We start from the raw sequence: 20,911 nt of genomic DNA on the forward strand, positions 1-20,911 counted from the left end.
AAACCGGTTAAAGCCAAAGCGGATCAAATAAAAAACAATTCCCCTTATATACCAGTTCAAACCTAACTTGATTAGGCAAAAACCGATTTTAACTTTCTTTGTTCGAAACTGAACTGGTTTACGGCCACAAAAGGCCGACGTAAAATTTCCAACCCAAACCGTTAGCTGTAATCAAGCCTACCGATACCCGGCCGGCCCAAGATTTATGTTGGTTTCTTATCAGAAACGGGGACAACTACAAAAACCAAGAGTAAGGCGAATCAAGTTCAAAAGTAGAAATATTGATCACAGAAACCATAAGAAGTTCATTAGAATCCTACATACACAAGCCCAAGTATAGATACTATAATATGTCAAAGGCTATCTTTTCGCACGTCGGTATTAAGAGACAGATTTCGCGCCATCATAATCATAGATGAAACCGGATCCAAGGAGCTGCTCCCGCTCATCGATCCTTCCCCGGATTTAGTATTCTTCTGCATATACAAATTCACCACCAACAATTAGTAACCAAAAAGAGCATGTTCATGTACCACAAACAACTAACGAGCGAGATTTTCTTGTTCATATTCTGTTCATTAAGAATATGAACGTGTTTGAGTTCGTTTATGCACGTTCATTAACGCCATAAACGATCACTTCACGAACATAATTGAGTGAACACCAATTAAAAGCAAACATAAACATCAATCTGGGCGAGCGTAAGCAAATGCTTCCAAACATATGCATGCGTAAAGTAACAAAACATAAACAGATTTATACGAGCGAGCTTAAACAAATGCTTCCAAACATATACATACAAACGAGACATGTGTCTGTTCATTTTTGTATGTTTATTAAAAAAACGAACATAAACAAACTTCCCGCCAAAACGGTTCACTGAATGGTCGATTTGTTTACAGGAGCGATTTTCAAAACCAAGGCCCCAACCCAGTTTATGGATAAACAAGTTAAAACAAACAATAAATAAACGATTGCAACGTTCACCTCAGGTTGGAAAGCAAGTTTCGCAATCCTTCGGGCTTTAAGCAACTTCTCACGGCTCTCATAAAAGCTCAAGTCATCAATCAAAGACGTCTTCGACGGGTAACTTTTAAAAATGCCCAGCATTTCCAAACCCTGCTCTAATCCAACCTGAACACACACCAAAATTAAATTAGCAATTAAACAAACATGTGGCAACAAATAAATAAATAAATAATTAAGCCGTGAAAATATTAGAAAAAAGATACCTCTTGGGTGTCCCGAGTGTATGTAACAGGGCGGTTGTCATTGTTTTCAAGGATAATGTGTCTCAACTGTGAGTTAGGAATATCTTTTATAATTTGCCACTTCACTGGGAAGAACCCGCTCCATTTATCAAGCTGCCAAAAATCCATGTTCTTTTCAAAAACAACGGGCCCCACCATTTCAGCCACGCCCACAAACTGTCCACTCCCGTTTACCTGCATAATCACATACCATTACAAATAAATGGGGTAACTTCGATCCGTTTACTTATAAGTGAACCGATTCGGGTATGTTCTATCTTTACAAGGTTAAAGGGTAATATATTGAAGCAAAAAAAAAACCTAACAGAAAATGGCAGAAAGATCCCCATGTACTACGTTACATGCATAAACCCTCGTGCACCACTTTATTCAAAAGAATTAAAACACTAGATTATTATTAAAAAAAGGTAACTTTGGTACAAAAAATTTTTGGACAATGAAGTGTTTGGACCCGTTACATATAGATCAATAAGCTCACAGCTCTCTTAAAACCGGCTCATCGCTTTCTCTTTTAAATTATTTATTAGGCTGTATATGTATATATAAATTATGAATTATGTAGTTTATACATTCGGCATTGGGTATGTCACAAATAATTTTTTGGACAACGAAGTGTTTGGACCCGTTACATATAGATAAATAAGCTCACAGCTCTCTTAAAACCGGCTCGTCGCTTTCTCTTTTAAATTATTGATTAGGCTGTATATGTATATATAAATTATGAATTCTGTAGTTTATACATTCGGCATTGGGTATGTCACAAATAATATTTTTAGTTTTCATATATTATTAATTAAAAATCTAGATTATTAATTAAAAATAAACAAGCCAGCTCGACGAGCCATGAGCTGGCTCAAGCATTTAACCAAACAAGCCAGGCCCAAGCCCACCCTGGCTCAGGCTCATTTATAGCTCTACCCAACTCAAAATGATGTGCATTTACTTACAGAGAAAAACAGGAAAACTGGACATTTTGACCCAGTTTTTCCTTGGGCTTCAAGAAAAGCATCATCTAGTTTCTTATTACCATTGGGAGTACTAGACCAAACATCATATTTCACACATTTGTGAACATCATCTTCACTATACGATTTGATGATGAAGAACTTAGCTTTTTCATACTTTGTTTGAAACCCATCAAGATTATACCGATTATGTTTTAACGAATACGCAGATTCCTTATTCTCGATCACACTGCTTTGAGACCGAGGACCACAAGTTAATTCTTCAGATTCTCTAACTTTTGAACCATGAATCGTTGAATAGTTTGCAAATAGCCCTCGCTTTTGGTATCCAAATGATGACATGTTTGAACACGATTGACACCCATTTGTACCACTTCCAGAATAACAAGAAGCACCCGACTGTAAAATGAAAAACTGCTTGTTCATTCTTTATTTAATCTCATAATTGGGACTTTCCCAAAACATGTTAACTTTTAGGCGCAGAATACACCCTTTTGCATATGTAATCTTATTTGGGGCAATTTCATATATACCCCCCTGCAAACTTAGAAAATATCATATATGCCCATGCAAAGTAGTAAAAATATCAAATATACCCAACTCAAACAACTTAATAAATTATTATCTTACACCCTAATTTTTCTAAAAAAGATTCAAACATACAGATACAATTGAACAATTATGATAGCAAAAAGATCACAAGTTCAAATATTCTAGCCGTTAATATTTTAATGGTTAGAATAGTTGGATGTAAGTTAACACCCATGCACGAACAAGTATTCATGCAGAAGTAAAGCCACCCACGTCCACCACTTTAAACAGTTATTTCCATTATTTAATTGTAGTTTTCCTTTTAATGTTCAAATGTTTTGTTTGGTTGTTTGTTATGCTTAGTCTTGTTTCAATGTAGGTTAGGTTTACTATATATGTACTGGACTTTAATTATGGAAATTATGAAAAGAGTGGTGAAATTTTTATTGAGAACGAAAATTTGTATTTCATTTCCAATTGTCAACTCAAAGCCGGCAATTTTGACCAGTGATATTTGGACTCTAAATTCAAATCAAGTTGGGTGACTTATCTTGATTCTTGGATTCAGACCACCCAATGTGCTAATATGTGTGGTGTGTCTATATCTCAACTTAGACGTTGTTTCCTATCTCCACTAAAAATCATTCTACCCGTTACAAGTTCGTTACCGATTGATTTTATATCAAATTACCTACCGTGGAGAGAACAAATAGAGTTTAATAAAATATAACGAATAGGGGTAGAATGGTCAGTAAGTAAGCATTCACTAAAGTTGGGTATATACGATATTTACTAGTTTTGGCTGGCACAAACAATCCTATTTTATTCCAATCACAAAATTTTCCGGGCTTAAAATTCCATCTCAAGATTACCTATTTTGCCTAGTAATAAAATCAAAGATTGCATATTTACGATGAAATAATTATATACGAAAGAAAAAGATGCACCTTGTTCAGTGAGCTGAGATATGAAGACTGGAGAGCCGACCGAGAGAGATCAGAAACAGATTGTTTAGACTGCATATCATGCAGGTAACTTGGGAATCTTTCATCAAAAGCTGTTATGATTCTTTTAGTATTAATACCGTTAGAACCACCCATAGCTGATTTTCCACAATTCCATGAGTAGCATTCTGATGATGAAAACTGGGAATCAAGACCCGTGAAAGAGTTTGGATTGTAGCCACCTGGCATGTAATAAAGAGAGCTGCTATCCTTGTATGAGGGCGCATCACAACTTTCGTGGCAAGAACCACCTGACTGATGATAGCTTTCGTTATGTCCTGTAACAGAAAAATCAAAACTAACACAATTAAGCAAGTAAAAAATGGGTCAATTTTCAGTTACCCGTAAACTTTTTTATGCCTTTGATTTTCTTAGGTAACAATTAGCGCGTTAATTATGATATAAAAACATTATCATTGTGTAAATCTTTGAAATAAAATATACTAGGAGGATTTATGCATATTAAACTTGCATTGTTAGTTTGTTTGGCTTTCAACATGTTTGATCCATAATTGTAAAAAAAATTACATTATATGATTATGTGAGTTTAAAATCTAATATGAGATGATTAACTCCAATAAAACGAGCGCGCGCTAAATTGAGAAGTTTTTTTTTTCTATATGAAGTTTGCAACAATCAGAAGATCAGTTGTTTTGTGTTTGCTGACTTATGACTATATAATAATTCACTATAAAAACCACCAAAAACAATTTCTTTTTAACGTGCGAAAAATATCCGTTTATATTAAAGTAAAATTTCATTTTCCCTCAAGGTTTAGTACGATACATAAAACATTGTTGCAGATACTTCAACAAACTGTCACTTGCCCCTAACAAAATGATTCAAAAAAGAAAATGTTTATCCCAACATTAACAACTCATTAATACTCGTATCATCAGCTTCGAAACACAAATTCAAACACACCCGAATCAGACATCAGTTCTAACCTGGATAATGATGATCAAAACAGATACTAGAAGGATAATGAACACTTTGCTCTGAAACTTCCATATTGCCAAACGCACCACCGACTGAAGGTATGCCACCTTTTCCAGGTATCTAAAAGACATAATAAACGGGAAACTATTTCAACAAATGTAACCGATTGTCATACACCACCTTTATTAAATTAGCATACCACATTTTGATTGGTAAAGTAAGCACAGGCATCAGACTTCAGTCCTGTAGCTGATAATGAAGTTAAGTAGTAAACATAAACTTCAACAAAATATACTATCCATAGACGCAAATTCAGGCCAATTTCTGAAGAAAAAAAAACGGTGTAAAACACCTAAAAACGGCCTAAACCATCCTAAAAAAGGCGTAAAATTAAGTATGTGAATAATACTTTAACTGACCCGTAACCATACGTCATACCAAAATAACTAAACTTAACCGAAAACAAACAGCTTGACTCCAAATTTTCCGGTTTGGTTTCAGTTTTGCAAGCACAGGAAACCAAAAGAACCAACACCATAAACCGCCTTTTTATGAATTATATATATATATGGTTTGGATTAAATACAAATGGAATTAACGTGCTAATTGTGAGAATCAAGTAGAGTAATTATATATATACAAGTAGAATAATTATGTAATTACATCATAGAGAAATTACATAATTCCTCTTACATAATTATTCTACTTGATTCTCACAATTAACACGTTAATTTCATATGTATATATAACGAGACTTAGTTGACATTCATAAAAAGTATCTAATGAATTATGAGTTCAATACATCCTCTTTAGCAGAAAGACGGATATTCCTTGCTCATTATCAGACAATCACTTATTCACAAACTTCGTGTGGGGCTAATAGTTTTCATTTACCATCTCATGGAAAACCCTTTTCGCTCCGCTTGGCCTTATCTCTCTCTAGGGGTATTTTAGTGATAGGTTCTATAGGAACTGGACGATCTTATTTGGTCAAATACCTAGTGAAAAACTCCTATCTTCCTTTCATTACGGTATTTCTGAACAAGTTCCTGGATAAAAATTTTCAAGGTTTTGACGATATTGATGCTAGTGACGATATCCTTGATATGGAGCCGGAACTGCTAACTAGCATGAATGCGCTAACTATGAATATGATGCCTGAAGATGAAGACCTACTTTATATCACCCTTCATTTCAAATTAGCAAAAGCAATGTCTCCTTGCATAATATGGATTCCAAACATTCATGATCTGGATTATATGTTTGAATGTCAAGTAATTTCTATTATTATGCGCATGCGCCTAGACGACAAGCTCATCATTTGCGGCTTAACGCCTGCCACCGAGCTAATAACCAGATATTACCATAATTCAACCTCTTTATGCTAAAAAATTAAAGTAACCATTTTTTTTCATTGCTAAACTGAAAATAGTAGAATAAAGTGGAAGGTAAACACACAAGAAACAACTAAAAGATGGAAAACGATAATAATAATAATAATAATAATAATAATAATAATAATAATAATAGGATACGATTGGGAATGTTCTTGTCTCCAGGCATTATCTATCGATAACCTGCAACAACAGACACAGAATATAAAAAATGAAACTTCAAAATTATTACGACAATTTAAAGAATAAAAAAAGTCGATTCTTTCTCTGTGGATGAAAACCCAAGATTCTTTCAGCACAAAAACCATAAAACAGAATCACATCAACGGATCAAAACACAATTCGCACAAATTACACTTAACAAAAAACAATAAGTTAAAAAGGAAAGCGATCGTACGGAGGAAAGAGATCGGGTGAAGGAACAGAACAGAACAAAACAAAACGGCAACGTTTTATATGAGGAAAAGTGACCGGAGGCGGTGGAGGGAAGGAAGAAAAGAAAAGAAAGGCGTGAGGAGTGAGTGAGAGTGAGAATGTGAGAGGACAGGAGGAGGAGTGTGTGAGGGGGTGGGGCCCACACCAGAGGTTGAGTCTTAAGAGGGAACATGTCGTGGCCGTTGGATCAAGGATGGTGTGACGTGTGACTGTTTTTCAAGTCTTGTCGTTTTATTCAGACTTGGATAATTATTCTTTTGCTTTCTTTCCACTTTTTGTTTCAAACAAGATTTATCTGCTGGGATTTTTATAAATACCATACAAAAATCAAGAGTTTTACAACATTATATCTTTAGGTGATGGATTTTTCATGAAATTGGTTGTGTCAGGGGCGGACCTATGCCTTGTCCACAGGAATCGGGCGTTCCTTGTGAAAAATAAACTTTAGAGTAATATATACGATAAAATCTTAATCGACCCTTTTGAGATTTCGACATCGACCCTTGTAAAATTTTGGGAAACAGTGATAAAGGAAAGGATGGAGTAAAAAATCCGATCAAAATTGCAAATTATGTGTTTTCTGGTGAGGATTAATGAAAGAAATGAATGTTTGAAGAAATTTTAGATTTTGGCTTCCAGTTATGTTTCAGCTTTTTAATTTTAATATTTAATTATTATTGATTTATTGCTGAAAATACACCCTTATATGTCTAGAGTACTTTACATAGTCTTTGACTTTTTTATTTTTCTTCTCATTTCAATTTTGTGTTGAGTTTATATAGTTTTTTCCAAACATGAATTTATATTTAGTTTCTAAATCATTATACTTATTATATATTTTATAGTTTTTATTAAAAGTTAAAAAATATATATATTTTTTACTTTTTACATATTTAAGTTTTATCTATTGTTATTATGATAAACACTACTCTGGTTTTACATCAATAATTTTACTTATATGCTCAAGTTTGAACACATGACATATCTTTGAAGAGACAAATGCCTCTCTTAAGTGGGCTAGTCCATATTAGCTATTACATTTTATTTTCCTGATTTCAGTCATTTTCTATAACTAAGTTTATTAATTAAACTCATAATTTAGCTATTTATTATTATATATATTATTTTTTAAATATCCACTCACTCAGAGATTCACTGTTCCTTCAATTTTATGCATAAAGTTGTTGTATATAGTGCATTATATATTGTACATTTTGTGTTGTCTTCACAGTTTTACACATGTTGTGGATTTACACGTTTGTGGCTGCTAGCTACTCCTTATGACATCTCTACTGTGAACTCTCCATTCACTTTTTCATCAGCACTGTTTAGTTGAAGGTTTACGGTGACCCCGGTGGGTAGTCTGGAGGTTTCCGGTGACAGGTTTCCTAGAAGTGTTATTTTTTCTGATTGGTTTCCTTTTTATCATTCCATTTTGTTGATATCTTTCATCTGCACAGTTCAAGTGGAGTTTTCCAGAGACCCACTTACTGTGTTCGGTGATTTTATTGGAGATTTACTGAGATAGATTTACGGGTAGGTGTTCTGTTTGTAATTTGAATGTCATTCATCTCCATTGTTGTTTGATTAAAGGTTTTCGGCAACATACATGTGTTTTTTCCTCCAATCGGTTTGCTCACTTATGACTCTGTTTTGTTAATGGTTTTTTTTCATGACTATTTAGTTTTAGGTTTCCGGCGACTGACTTACGTGAGTCGGTGAATTGGCTGGACGTATTCGGCGACAGAGTTACGGGTTCCTATGTTTACTTACAGTTGATGTATATTTTGTGGACAATTGCTTTCTAACTACTTGGTTTCATGTTGTTCGTGTATTTTTAGACCTGCATGTTAGGTGTTTGTGTAAATGCCTACGTGTATTTCGGATTTTGAATTTTATGGAATACTTAGGTATTGGATGTAGATGAAACGATAAAATTTTGGTAGACATGAAACAATAAGTTGAGGTATTACATCTAACTTTATTATGGATGGTTTTAGTTTTGTCTTTATAGTTTTTGTACACGTGTTCTTTTCATTATTTATGTTGACGTATGTATGGGGGTAAAACAACAAACACACCATACAAATAACAAATCAAGATAATTAACCCACGGGAAGGATATCTTCCGCGAAAGGTTGCAGGCCATCGCATAAGATACTCCCATAAAATGCGAGGCAACAAAGGACAGTGGAAGCTGCCACAACTAGGGCACGTGGTGGAATAGTAGTACTGACAGTTATATGGGTGCACGATGGACCAATGAGAATGGGCCAACGTTGTACTCGCACAAAAAGAAAGAACATCATTGGCCAGACTGTCCAGCCAATTAGGATAGGCCGACATGCTCAGCCATGACGGGAGAACCTTCCATTGAGCAGGACAGCTGGCCCAACCTTCTCCCCTCTTCGGCTATAAATATAGGATGGAGTTTAACGGTAAAGGGATCTGATTCTACACTCTCTAACTCCTTAAATATATTCTGATCACTTACCATACTGATTCTCACGTCGGAGGGTGGTTACGAGAAGACCCCCTATTCCCCTTCTTATAACGAGCTCACGGTGTTCGGTATTGCAAGTGTGTAGTCTGTCAGGACTCATCTCCTTTCAAAATAGTATCATGGATAAAGCGATAGGTTGGGCTCATAGTCTGGTCCTATCCCTAAACTATTTCCTGGGCGAGATATTACGCTTAACCCTATCGGGTTAAACTTAGTGTTTCTTCAGTATGGCATTGTTCATACCAAACTATTTGATTAATCGGTCGATTGGGTTACGGGTCAAAAGCATATAGGTCGATTTGGGAACTTTGGTTGGCTTGGGTGGATATAACCCGAGTCAAACCATTAACAGGGGAATGTTTGTGTGTGAAGTGGTTGGGTTAGCCGTCTATAATATGTGACACTGGTGAGTTACTTTTTCTTTAAATGCTAAATTATAACGTACCGGCTGCATTGGCTGCATTATCTAGTTGCTCGCATTGTTAAAGTTTTAAGAAGTGCTGCAAAATCAAAACAAGTCGGCTAAGTCTAAACCTTAAAGTCACCTGAGCTTTTACAAACTGCTTAAAGGATTAAATGTTAGTATTTATCTATTTTTTTTAAAATTTAACAAAAAGCATAAGAAATATAAAAGTATGATCTAATATTTTCTATCCAAATATATGAGGTGTGCCGAAACTTTATTGTTTCATTCATATGATACAGAAACCTTAAATAACGAAAAAAAGGGTCTATTTGAAACTTACTCAGTGTAACAGAGTACGTATGAATATTGCATATATATGCTACCTAATGATTTTAGTGAGCTTTGTTTAATATTTATCTTCTATTTTTAATTATGTAGAACAGATGAACATGACCTCATTATTGCAGATCAGTTTGACTTGAAAAGTTGTAGTGGTTTTTGTTAGGAAGATTATATCAAACACTCCAGGTAACTAGCTCAATTTAAATCTTTACAACCACTTACTACATACATAAAAACTAAACCTTATCTCAAATCCAAAACAATCACAGGTTTACTCAATGAAATATGCATAGAAGTCTCTACTTCTCATTGGAAAATCATGCACGAGACCTTTTGCAACTTCATGTAGACAATGAACATTTTCATATTTGCACATTTTTTATTAACAAAACTGATTACCAGCTTTTGTAATTAATATTCTTGTAGTTACTAAAACTAGCCTAAAACGACAGTTGAATTTTGTAGTGATCCTGTAGAAGTCTGATAGTAAGAAAATGCAGCTGTGTACACTTGGTGCAAATGCTAAAAAAAATATGTTCAATGAACCTTTTAGAAAGTTATCGAAGATAACTTGAAATGAGCCCTTGTTTTATGCATTTGGTTTATTTTAATTCATTTGTGCTATTATGATCAAAATCGAGAAGGCTCGATTGACTCTCGACCACCAAGATTTGAGCTTCGCATAAGGTTTCATACCCCCTGGCAACGTGGGGATCGAAATACTAGTTTGTTTATATAACTGAATATATAAAGTTTATTCATATTTTATCACATATGTAAATGGATGTGATTCTGTGCCTCGGCTTGGGCCCTATCCTCCTGGTACGCCTCCCTGTTGACGTAATATTGCTAAGTATATTTTAAATTTTGTGGCCCGACTTGACTTAAATGGCCCGAAATTTTTTGAATATACAAAGGGAAACAACCGATCTCCCAAAACTTCCGACCCTTGTGAAAACATTTTCTGAGTCCGCCACTAGATATTAACAATCATGGACGTAGGTGGCCTTTTGCCAATGAACTTCATTCTTAGGAATGATGTACTCTTCTTCAACAGCGATCCAAGTGTCATAGTTCAATGCTTGAACGTAAGTTTCAAATTTATCTGCCCAGGATGGGTAATCTTCCATGCGTAAAAGCTTCGATGGTTTGTTCGATGTGCCCATCTCATTGTCAAGATTCAAACTCTTAAGTACATAAGCAGGTTGAACAACAAATGCATTCAAGTTTTCCATCTTGGAAATCTTCTTGATCATTGTATAAGTCTCCTCAGCGGATAAGTATCAAACTTGTAATGGCAGGGTAAAAGACTTATGCGTATAAGTGCACACCGTATAAGTATGGGTTATATGGCGTATAACATTTATGCCCCATATATGTCACATATACAGAGTTGATAGTTACGCAGTGGATAGAACTTATAGGCCGGATATGTTCAAAGTGAACATTTTGACAAAACTTTCTATGAAAATGAAGGTTTAGAGATCTGAAACTCTAAGGAAACTTAAGCAGACAAGGAATATAACATCTTATGAGATTTTGGTGGTGTTTTGATGGTGAAATCTTCTGGTGGGATGAAATCAAGGTAAAATGAGATAATCTTGTGGTTTCTAAGTAGATATAGATCCCAAATGCTCTGATACCACTTGTAAGAACGTTAATTAACGTAAGGATCGACGCGTATAAACGTATATGAATGATATCTACTCTTCAATGTTACGTGCGGAATCCATAACAATGTGAAATATACGAGACGTCTCTTTAAATCTTCTCCATATAAACTATTTCAATCAATTGCAGTAAAGTACAAATGAATGTAACAAATATCAGTTGATGTACTTTTTGGGCCCCAAAGGCATGAATGCATATGTCAAGACCCCTATTTATAGGGAAGCTTGAACTAATCCGGCGTATAAGTACTTATACTTCGGAAAACTTATACATTCAAAACATCAAAATACCTTCCAATCACTGCTATTCTAATACACGACCTACAAGACCTAAGAAATAGACATTATGCACTAACAATCTCTCCCCTTGGATGTTGCTTGGTCTCGTTGTCTAAGCAATAGGCATTCATGCATTAACACCGATCTCGTATGCTATTGGAAATTTTGATTATTTGGATCCATACCAACAGCCAAAAACATTGATCCTTTAAAACTTCCCTTTAGATGTGCACCGTCTGTGACAACTATAGGCCTCAGAGACCTAACAAAACTATTGATCTGAAAGATATGTATTCAAATATCAAATTAAGTTAAATTAAGGTAACGTAACATTGGGCCCAAAAGCATTAATAACAAAGTAGAAGTAAAACTAACCGCAACACTTGGAGCAACACAATTCAAACCTATTTACGTCGTCTCTCGATATGTGCGTAACAGTTCCGGGATTAGCTAGTTTCAAATTGTGGCATAACACTGGTAGTTTTGAAAAAGATTCATCATAATTTTCACCAAGAAGCGTTTCAGCATATATTTTCCCTCTCCGCGCTTATTTGTAACTAAAGTCAATGATTAAAGTCTAGACATATGTCTTTTTACCACGGTACGTTCTACCATGCTGTTTGATGCGATCCTTAATGTAATGACCCAACACCTTTTTACTAGCATTATGATTATGTCGATACGTTTATGTTCTTGAACACATGTGGTTAGGATTTGAAGAAACGTGGATCGACTCACTGGTAGACGATCTACTTTCCTCGGGTGTGATTATGCTATTTCACCGATGGTTCCCTTGGATCTGGGTTCTTCCACCTACAAAATGAACAGCACCGTAAACTTACCCCTCAGAAAGGGACAGAGGGGTCCTCTTTGGGGTAACCCTCCGGTGTGAGAATAAGTGTTTGTAGGAGAAGATAATAATATGAGAGTAAGGAAATGGAGTGTATTGCTTAATGTAGCTGAATACTCTGTAATTGTGTGTAATTGGATGTCCTTCTCCTTGTGGAGTTGATGTGGTATTTATAGTGCTAGGGTTTCCCATGATTGGGCTCAGACCTAATTAAGGCATTGTTGGCCTCCTCCAATTGCTTTGCGCCACGTGTCCTTGGGACACCTGGTGCTTTTTCATTGGTTATAATCACGTGGTAGCACATGGGTTTTGCTGAGTTGTCCACCTTTCATTGGCAGCTGTCAACATCAGCATATTCTTATTCCTTAAAAAGATACCTTCTGGAAGGTTGTCTGACGTGCACAATCAAGGTTGCCTTAATCCTGATTTGGATAAGGACGAGGTTTATTATGTGCATGTGTGATATGCGCCTATCCTGAGGATGCGCGAGGTCTTCTCTTTATTCTCACGCGCAGATGTTTCATGCGCAGATGTGATATGCACAAGCATGTGATATGCGCCACGCGCAGATGTGATATGCGTGAGCATATGTGATGCGTGAGCATATGTGATGCGTGAGCATATGTGATGCCTGAGCATATGTGATGCCTGAGCATGTGATGCCTGAGCATGTGATGCATGAGCATGTGATGCATGAGCATATGTGATATGCGTGAGCATATGTGATATGCGCCATGCGCATAGGTTTTGGCTTTGTGCTTTCATAATGTCTTGATTTCAAGCCTCTTGTCTATATCTTGTGGGTTGACCCGCCTCGCTCGGTGTTGAGGCGGGTACATACCTCTTCAAGCCCCCCCAGTCTAATGTGTGTCTTGTCTCGCGCGAGCGAGGTAAGATAGATATTAGACTTAATAGTTTGCTCTTTTAGTAGGGGTTTGTCTTTTTCTTCTTATTATTCATCGTTGCGCGAAATTCTATCCTTTTGGTTGAAAACGAATCGTCCCTGTACGTGGTTGGTTGTTGCTGACATGCGTCAGTGATGGAGACGTGTCAGACCTTTCGTGTGCTCGAGGTGCTACAGTTGCCTTTCGTGTCCCCTCACATAGTGTCAGGGACACGTGTCGCGCTCGCGTTGGTCCGTTCCTGCGAGTGGTGGCGCGTGAACTCTGGCAGCACCTGTATAGTTTCTTTTCGTGTCCCCTCACACAGTGTCAGGGACACGTGTCGCGCTCGCGTTGGCTTACACCTGCGAGTGGGGGCGCGTGAAGTCCGATCAGCACCAATTTTTCTCTCTCCTGGGCCTATAAAAGCCAGCCCCTTTGAGTTTTTTATCCTTCATCTTCTTGTTTATTCAGAGCTTTTTCCTTTCATTCTATTCCGATTGCCTTTGTTCTGCTTCCAGATCTCTGTTCTTCAGAAGCATCCTTTGTTCGTTTTTACAATTGTATGTCTGATAGCTCAGACAACACAATCTCCCCTATCCATCGCCGTGTGAAATCGTTAGTAATGTCTACATTGAAGAAGACCGGCAAGGGGAAGAGGGCTGCTGAGGCCTCATCGGAGGAGGTAGGGAAGACCAAGGCCGTAAAGAAGTGGGATGAGATCCCCTGTAAGCTGAGGCAGTCCGATTTTGACAGCCTTATCGATACTCAGGGTTTTCTCCCTGAGTATGGCTGCATGTTGCCGGCGGCCGGGCAAACGGCGGCGGACCCGCCTACCGGCTATATTTCCCTTTATTGCCATTTTTTCACCCACTGCAACCTTCGTCTCCCGATGACAAGGTTTGTGGGTGCGCTGCTTAGGTTTTATGGGATTCATATATCCCAAGTCCATCCGTTTGGACTCGTGCGCATGACTCACTTTGAGTTCATGTGCAAATCTCAGCGCGAGGAGCCCACCCCTCGGCGCTTTCAGTTTTTTTATAAGCCCAAGATCCAAGATTCTTGGTTCTCATTTATTCCTCGTAGTCAGAAGGTCAAGTGCTGCACTGTTTCATTCAAAAGCCTTCATGACTGGTCCGAGAGATTTTTCTATATCAGGGCTGGTGTGATCCCCATCCGCATGACCATGCGCGCGATCTCTTCTGCGCCTGCGGATGTGGGTGTCTTCAAGAACCCAACTGGCGCCTGGGTAAAAAAGTTGACTGCCGAACCATCCCCCGCCAAGAAAATTTGCGAGGAGGCGCTGGTGGGGGTTGGTATGAGCAGGAGGTGGGCTGACAGCGCGACTGAGCCCGTTATCCAAGTTGACGGCTTATGTAAGTTAATTCAATGCATTATTTCTGCGCGAATATAATTCGTTTTGCTGATATCATTTGACTTGTTTTGTGCAGTCAGCAAGGAGTATGTCCACGCCGCCTATGATGAGCATATGGAGGGTGGCTCCGTCGCATTGGGCGCTGGGGAGGTTGGCTTCCCCGATCGCTTCGATGACATGTTCATCCCTGTTGATCTGGGATTTCTCTTTGACAGCGATGCGCCTGGTAAGCCTTTGTACTTATGCTTATGCCTTTATAATACCACATTTGGCTAACATTTCTGTTGCGTGTATTGTAGACGCGCTTGAGAACTATGAGCTGGAGCTCGCGGAAGAGGAGGAGGAAGAGGAGGCGCCCCAACTAAAGCGTAAAGCTAAAGGGAAAACTGGCGCAGGGGCCAGTAAGAAGCAGAAGAAAGATGATGCCCCTGTTGTTCAGGATCCTCCTACTCAGGCGAAGGGACTTGAGAAGACCCAGGTGTTTACCACCAAGTTTTCCTTGTCTTCCCTGCCTCAAAAAGTGGGCAGACCTCCTGTCCACACGAGGTATGGTGCCACTACCTCCTCCCTTCGCGCGGTGGAAAAGGGAAGCGGCGTTGCGCCTGCCGTTTCCTCTTCGACAGGTATACTTTGCTTATCCTTTATGGTTCTATGTGCGTGATTCTGATAGAATTACTAATGAATCCTTGCTCACTTAAATGTTTGTAGAGCCGGCGACCTTGGTGGACCAACCTCAGGCGCAACAAGGTGCCGAGCCTGCGCCGGAGGTCGCTTCGAAGTCCCCTGTTTTATCCTTAAAAAAGGGGAGAATGGACTTCATGGCGATGTTTGCCTCGCGAACGGAGTTGCGCCAAGGTATGTATTGCGCTTTTATTTTCTGACTTTTTTCTTTTAGATCAAGTCATGAACCATTTCTTTTTGTTGATTTTTTCATAGGAGTTATTGCTGCTGGCGGCACTGCTGGCGCCGGTGCCAGCGCCGTTGGTTCTGCTCCTGCTCCTGCAAGCACTGAATCTCCCCTCATCGGGATTACTAAGGAGCAGGAGGCCGTTTTACGCGCCGACCTGGCGGCGTCGAGACCTCCCTCACCTCCTCCTGCGCACAGCCCTCCTCGCGAGACTGATTTTGGTTCTAGGTCGCAGGAGAAAAGGCCTGTTTCAGAGGAGGATGAGGAGGTTCAAGCTGAAGGCTCCGACAGCGGCCGCGCCAGCCCTGCCGCGCCACGAGGTTTCGCGGCGCCATCTTCTAGTAGGCCTGGCGCTGACTTTTCTGCTTCATCCCCGCAGGTATAAGTTCGTTTTTGCTCCGCTGCACGGACTTCCATATTAGTGTTTTGATGACTTAGATCATTACTTTGTGTTTGCAGGAAGCCGATCACATTTACCGCCCGAGATGGAACATTACTGATGACAGCTCATTTCAGTCCATGGGTGTGTGTGAGGACTTCTGGGCTCATTCTGTGCCTCCAGCTGAAAGGAGGTTTCAGGAGGGCCGCGCTCGCGATGACTTGCTCAACGATCATCTGTTTGCTGGGTCGGCTTTCTTTGCTGCCTCCCAAGAGCTTCGCTATGATTACGTAAAGGTACGTGATGCTCTTGCGGAAGCCAAGCAAGAGGCTAAAGTGTCTGCTTGGCATCTTTCTGATGCTCGAGAGAGAGCTGAGAAGCTCCAAGCAGAGCTCAGTGAGAACAGAGCAAGTGCCAACACCGCCTTCGTGAAGCGCGGGCATGAGCTACAGGCTGCGCGGGAGAAGCTACAGGCGGCCGAGGCGGACGCGGCCAAGTACGCGCGTAGAGTGCGCGACTTGGAGCTGGACGCGGAGGCGCGTGACCAAGCTCTTGTCCAGTCTATAACTGACAAATCATCACTGGAGAGTGAGGTTGCCGCCTGAAGAAGGAGCTGGCGGCCGCGCAGGCCGAGAAAGATGAAGCCTTGGCGACGGCAGCGTCTAGCCAGGAAGCACTTGATGCTGCGCGGGCGGAAAAGGAAGAAGCCTTGGCGGCAGCAGCGTCCGACAAAGAGGAGCTGAAACAGACTAAGGAAACTGTTGAGTTGTTAAACTCTCAGATTCCTGCCCTCGAGACGTCTGTTGCTTCCCTCGCGCAGGATCGCCAATGGCTAATCTCACAGGGTATGACTCGTTGCGCTTACGCGATGAAATACTCAGACGAGTTTCAGGCCCTTGTGATGGATTGCAACGCTGCCGCGCGCTTGGTGGGTCGAGCTGAAGGGTTTAAGGATGGCTATGAATATGGCATGCTGAAGAAGAACCCATCCGACTACCCTTATCAGAACGACGTTGCCTGCGCGGACATGGCCGCGATGGGGGAGAAGTATTTGAATACTCCCATTCCCATCCTTGGGCAGGTATTTTAACCTTAATGAGATTACCTTGAGTTATTTTCCAAGTCTTTTTTTTGTACTCATATTTTTCCATATGATTTGCAGATATCCGCGCTTGCTGACCAGCCCGATCTCGGCGCGCTAAAGAAATTACTTGACGAGTGCGAAGGGGCTGGTGGCAGCGATGATGGCGCGGGGAATGCTACCCCTGCTAGCGGCTCTGGCGTGGCCAAAGGATCCGCTCCTGACACTATTGTGATAGAAGACTCCATTCAGGACGAACAACTTGACTATGGTCAGTTTGGAGATGACGAGGAGCGGGCTGCGCCAGATGCTGAGGGCGGTGATGAGGACTATGAAGAGGCTGACGTCGACGTGGAGACTTGAGAAGCCCTTCATGTTTTTTATTTTTATTTGTAGTTTGTATCTCATCATCTTTTAAACTTGTAAATTTCAATGCTTTGGAATGAAATTTAGTTTTTCCCTTCTTCGCATCTTGTGCATTCCCCATTCATCTCTTTATATTGCATGTTTGCTAGTTGAATATAAGATATGCTTGCACGTTGAAATAAGAACAAGGTTGTAAGGAAATTATTATACTTAATCCTTGTCATATTGTAAGTGATTTTGCCATATCTTGATTATGTTGACACGTGCCTTGGCGTTTTCATTATTCCTCTTTTGCGCGACGTTATCTCGCATTTATTATATGGAATTATGAGTTTTTTAGCCTTTACGTGTCAGTATGTGTTACTCAGATATCCATTACAATTTCATGCGCTACCTCGACCTGAGACCTTAACAACTATGTTTTGGCATTTGCTTTGCCTTAGTTGTGCTTAGGTATTTTTATGGTCAGGCTGCGCAGTATGTAGGATGGATGTTGAGTGATTTGAGCTAAGGCTCACATTATTGGGCTAAGGCCCTGAGCTAAGGCTCATATTATTGGGCTAAGGCCCTGACGTTTTAGAGTTAAGACTCGTTAACGCGTTTGAGCTTGAAGCTCGCGCATGTATGTTTTACTTCGTTTTATTTCGTTTTGATGTCAATACAATGTTGTCATATTGCTCAAAATTAATAAAGGGAAGTGTGAAACATGTATGCAAAAGGTAATAGAATCCACATTAAGAGAAGATAGCGCGTGTCATTATTCATAATGGCTTAAAAAGCCTTGTTTACAAACTTGACAATTTTTACATGAAACATTTTCGAAGCAGTGCCGCGTTCCATGCGCGCGGGATCTTCTTTCCATTCAAATCTTTTAAAGCGTATGCGCCTTTTCCCAATTCTTCCGAGACTTGATAAGGTCCCTCCCAATTGGGGGACATTTTTCCCGTGGGTATCGCGCGGCTAGCTTCATTGTTTCGAAGGACAAAATCATTTTTCTTGAAGTGGCATTCTTTCACGCGCTGGTTGTAATATTTTTCCAGTTTTTTCTTGTATTTGGCTTCACTGATGATAGCCGCCTCTCTGCGCCCTTCAAGTAAGTTGAGATCCAACCTTCTTTCGCGCTCGTTATCAATCTTGCTCATCATGAGCACTCTATGGGATGGGCATCCAATTTCTGCTGGAATCATTGCCTCCGTTCCATAGGTTAGGCTAAACGGGGATTCGCCATTGCTGGTTTTGCTTAATGTCCTGTGCGCCCACAGGACATTAGGTAGCTCGTCAACCCAAGAATGGGATTCTCCCTCTAACCTTTTCTTCAGCCCATTCAGCAAGCTTTGGTTCGTGCGTTCCACTTGGCCATTCCCCTGAGGGTGGTATACTGAAGTGAAAATTTGGTTGATGCGCAATTCCTTGAGCCAGCTGGATATCTTCTTGTCAGTGAATTGTTTGCCATTATCGCTCACAATTTCCATGGGCAAGCCAAAACGGCATATGATGTGGCTCCAGATAAACTGCTTCACCGCTTCGGCTGTGATTTTTGCTAGTGGCTTGGCTTCAACCCATTTTGTAAAATAGTCTACTGCCACTACCAAAAATTTTACTCGCCCTTGCGCTTGCGGTAGGGGACCCACAATATCGATTGCCCATTTGTGGAAAGGCCATGCGGAGGTCACCGGAATCAAGTTGTTCTTTGGCCGCATGGTGTTTGGCGCATAGCTCTGACATGCTTTGCATTTTTGGATCTCTTTTAAAGCGTCCAAGTACATGCCTGGCCAATAGTAACCTGCGCTCATTGCCTTGGCAACCACCATGCGCGGGCCAGCATGTATTCCACAAATTCCTTCGTGTATCTCTCTGATCACATAGCTTGCTTCCTCAGCATCTAGGCATTTCATGAGCGGTCCAAGATAAGAGCGTCGATATAGTGTACCATCAAGCAGTTCATAGTTTTGCGACTTGTGTCTTATCTTCCTCGCCTGTGCGCGATCGTCTGGTACTTTTCCCTCCTTCAAGAATTCCATTATTGGAGTTATCCATGATGAAGGGGTTGTATGAGTTACAAGGACAGACTTCTCTCCCACCGACGGGTTGCTCATTACTTCTACTCTGACATCTTTGCCAAAGTGATCGAAGCTGGTTGATGCCATCTTGCTCAGCGCGTCGGCAGATTTGTTTTCACTGCGCGGAATATGAATGATTCTGAAGCAGTCAAATTGCTCGATGAGCTTTTTCGCCTGCTCTAGATACAGAGGCACGGTGTTCTCCTTGGCATCATAAAGGCCATTGACCTGTGCTGCTACCAAGTATGAATCAACATGGGCCTCTAGCTTTTTAACTCCGAATTTGTGCGCGATGCGCAGGCCAGCCAGCAGGGCTTCATACTCAGCTTCATTGTTGGTGCTCTTGAAGTCCAACCTGATGGCGTAAGTATATTCCTGATTCTCTGGATCCACCAGCTTGAGGCCTGCGCCGGATCCTTCGTTGTTTGAAGCTCCGTCGGTGAATAATCTCCACACATTTTCTTCATCATTGGCTCGCGGAGGGTCTGCCTCGCGCTGAGCCTCTTCAATTTTTCCTTCGGGGACTTCGGCAATGAAATCAGCCAAGACTTGTCCCTTTATTGCTGGACGGGGCTTATAGGCGATCGTGTGCTCTCCTAATTCCAGCGCCCATTTTGTCAGCCTTCCTGAGAGCGCGGGACGCCGCAAGACTTGCTGGATGTTGTAGCCAGTCAGAACTTCAATGGGATGACCATTGAAATATCTATGAAGCTTGCGCGACGCGTGTGTTAGTGACAAAACTAACTTTTCCATGATGGAGTAGCGCGTCTCAGGATCTGTCAGCACCCGACTCACATAGTATATTGGCATTTGGATTCCCTTGCGATCCACCAACAATACTGCGCCGATGGCGCGCTCTCCTGCTGATAAGTACAATGTCAAAGTTTCACCAGGAAGTGGAGCTGTGAGCGCGGGCAGATTTATCAAACATTCTTTTATCTCACTGAAAGCTTGCTCGGCCTCAGGAGTCCATTTGAATTGGCTTTTCTTTACGCAATTCCTCAATGTGTTGACAAATGGGGTAGATTTGCTTGCATGGTTCGCTAGGAACCTGTTGATTGAAACCAATCTACCATTCAGCTTCTGGACTTCTTTCATGGTGGATGGCGAGGGCATGTCAAGGATGGCCTCCACCTTTTCTGGGTTCACCTTGAAACCATCCTTGGTGACCATTACTTCTAGAAATTTTCCCTCTTGTACGCCGAAAGTGCATTTGCTCGGATTGAGCTTCATGTTAACTTCCTTTAGGCGCCCAAGGGTTTCTTCGATGTCT

General features: G+C 40.4%; 1 protein-coding gene across 1 annotated transcript; it reads right to left on the reverse strand.

Annotated features, from left to right (window-relative positions):
* Window positions 1-243: 243 nt before the first annotated feature.
* LOC143637226 (uncharacterized) lies at window positions 244-6,519 on the reverse strand. The gene is made up of 9 exons (XM_077104671.1): window positions 6,502-6,519; window positions 6,246-6,287; window positions 4,910-4,959; window positions 4,719-4,830; window positions 3,715-4,049; window positions 2,219-2,635; window positions 1,233-1,445; window positions 988-1,134; window positions 244-476 (listed from the first exon to the last, which is right to left on the reverse strand). Exons 2-9 carry the CDS (start codon window positions 6,271-6,273, stop codon window positions 354-356), a joined length of 1,425 nt encoding a protein of 474 aa, XP_076960786.1. The 5' UTR covers window positions 6,274-6,287; window positions 6,502-6,519; the 3' UTR covers window positions 244-353.
* Window positions 6,520-20,911: the final 14,392 nt, after the last annotated feature.

Source organism: Bidens hawaiensis, unplaced genomic scaffold, assembly GCF_021521415.1.
Source record: "Bidens hawaiensis isolate Kalapana, Puna unplaced genomic scaffold, B.hawaiensis_p1.1 tig00000602_1, whole genome shotgun sequence".
Classification (NCBI taxonomy): Eukaryota; Viridiplantae; Streptophyta; class Magnoliopsida; order Asterales; family Asteraceae; genus Bidens; species Bidens hawaiensis.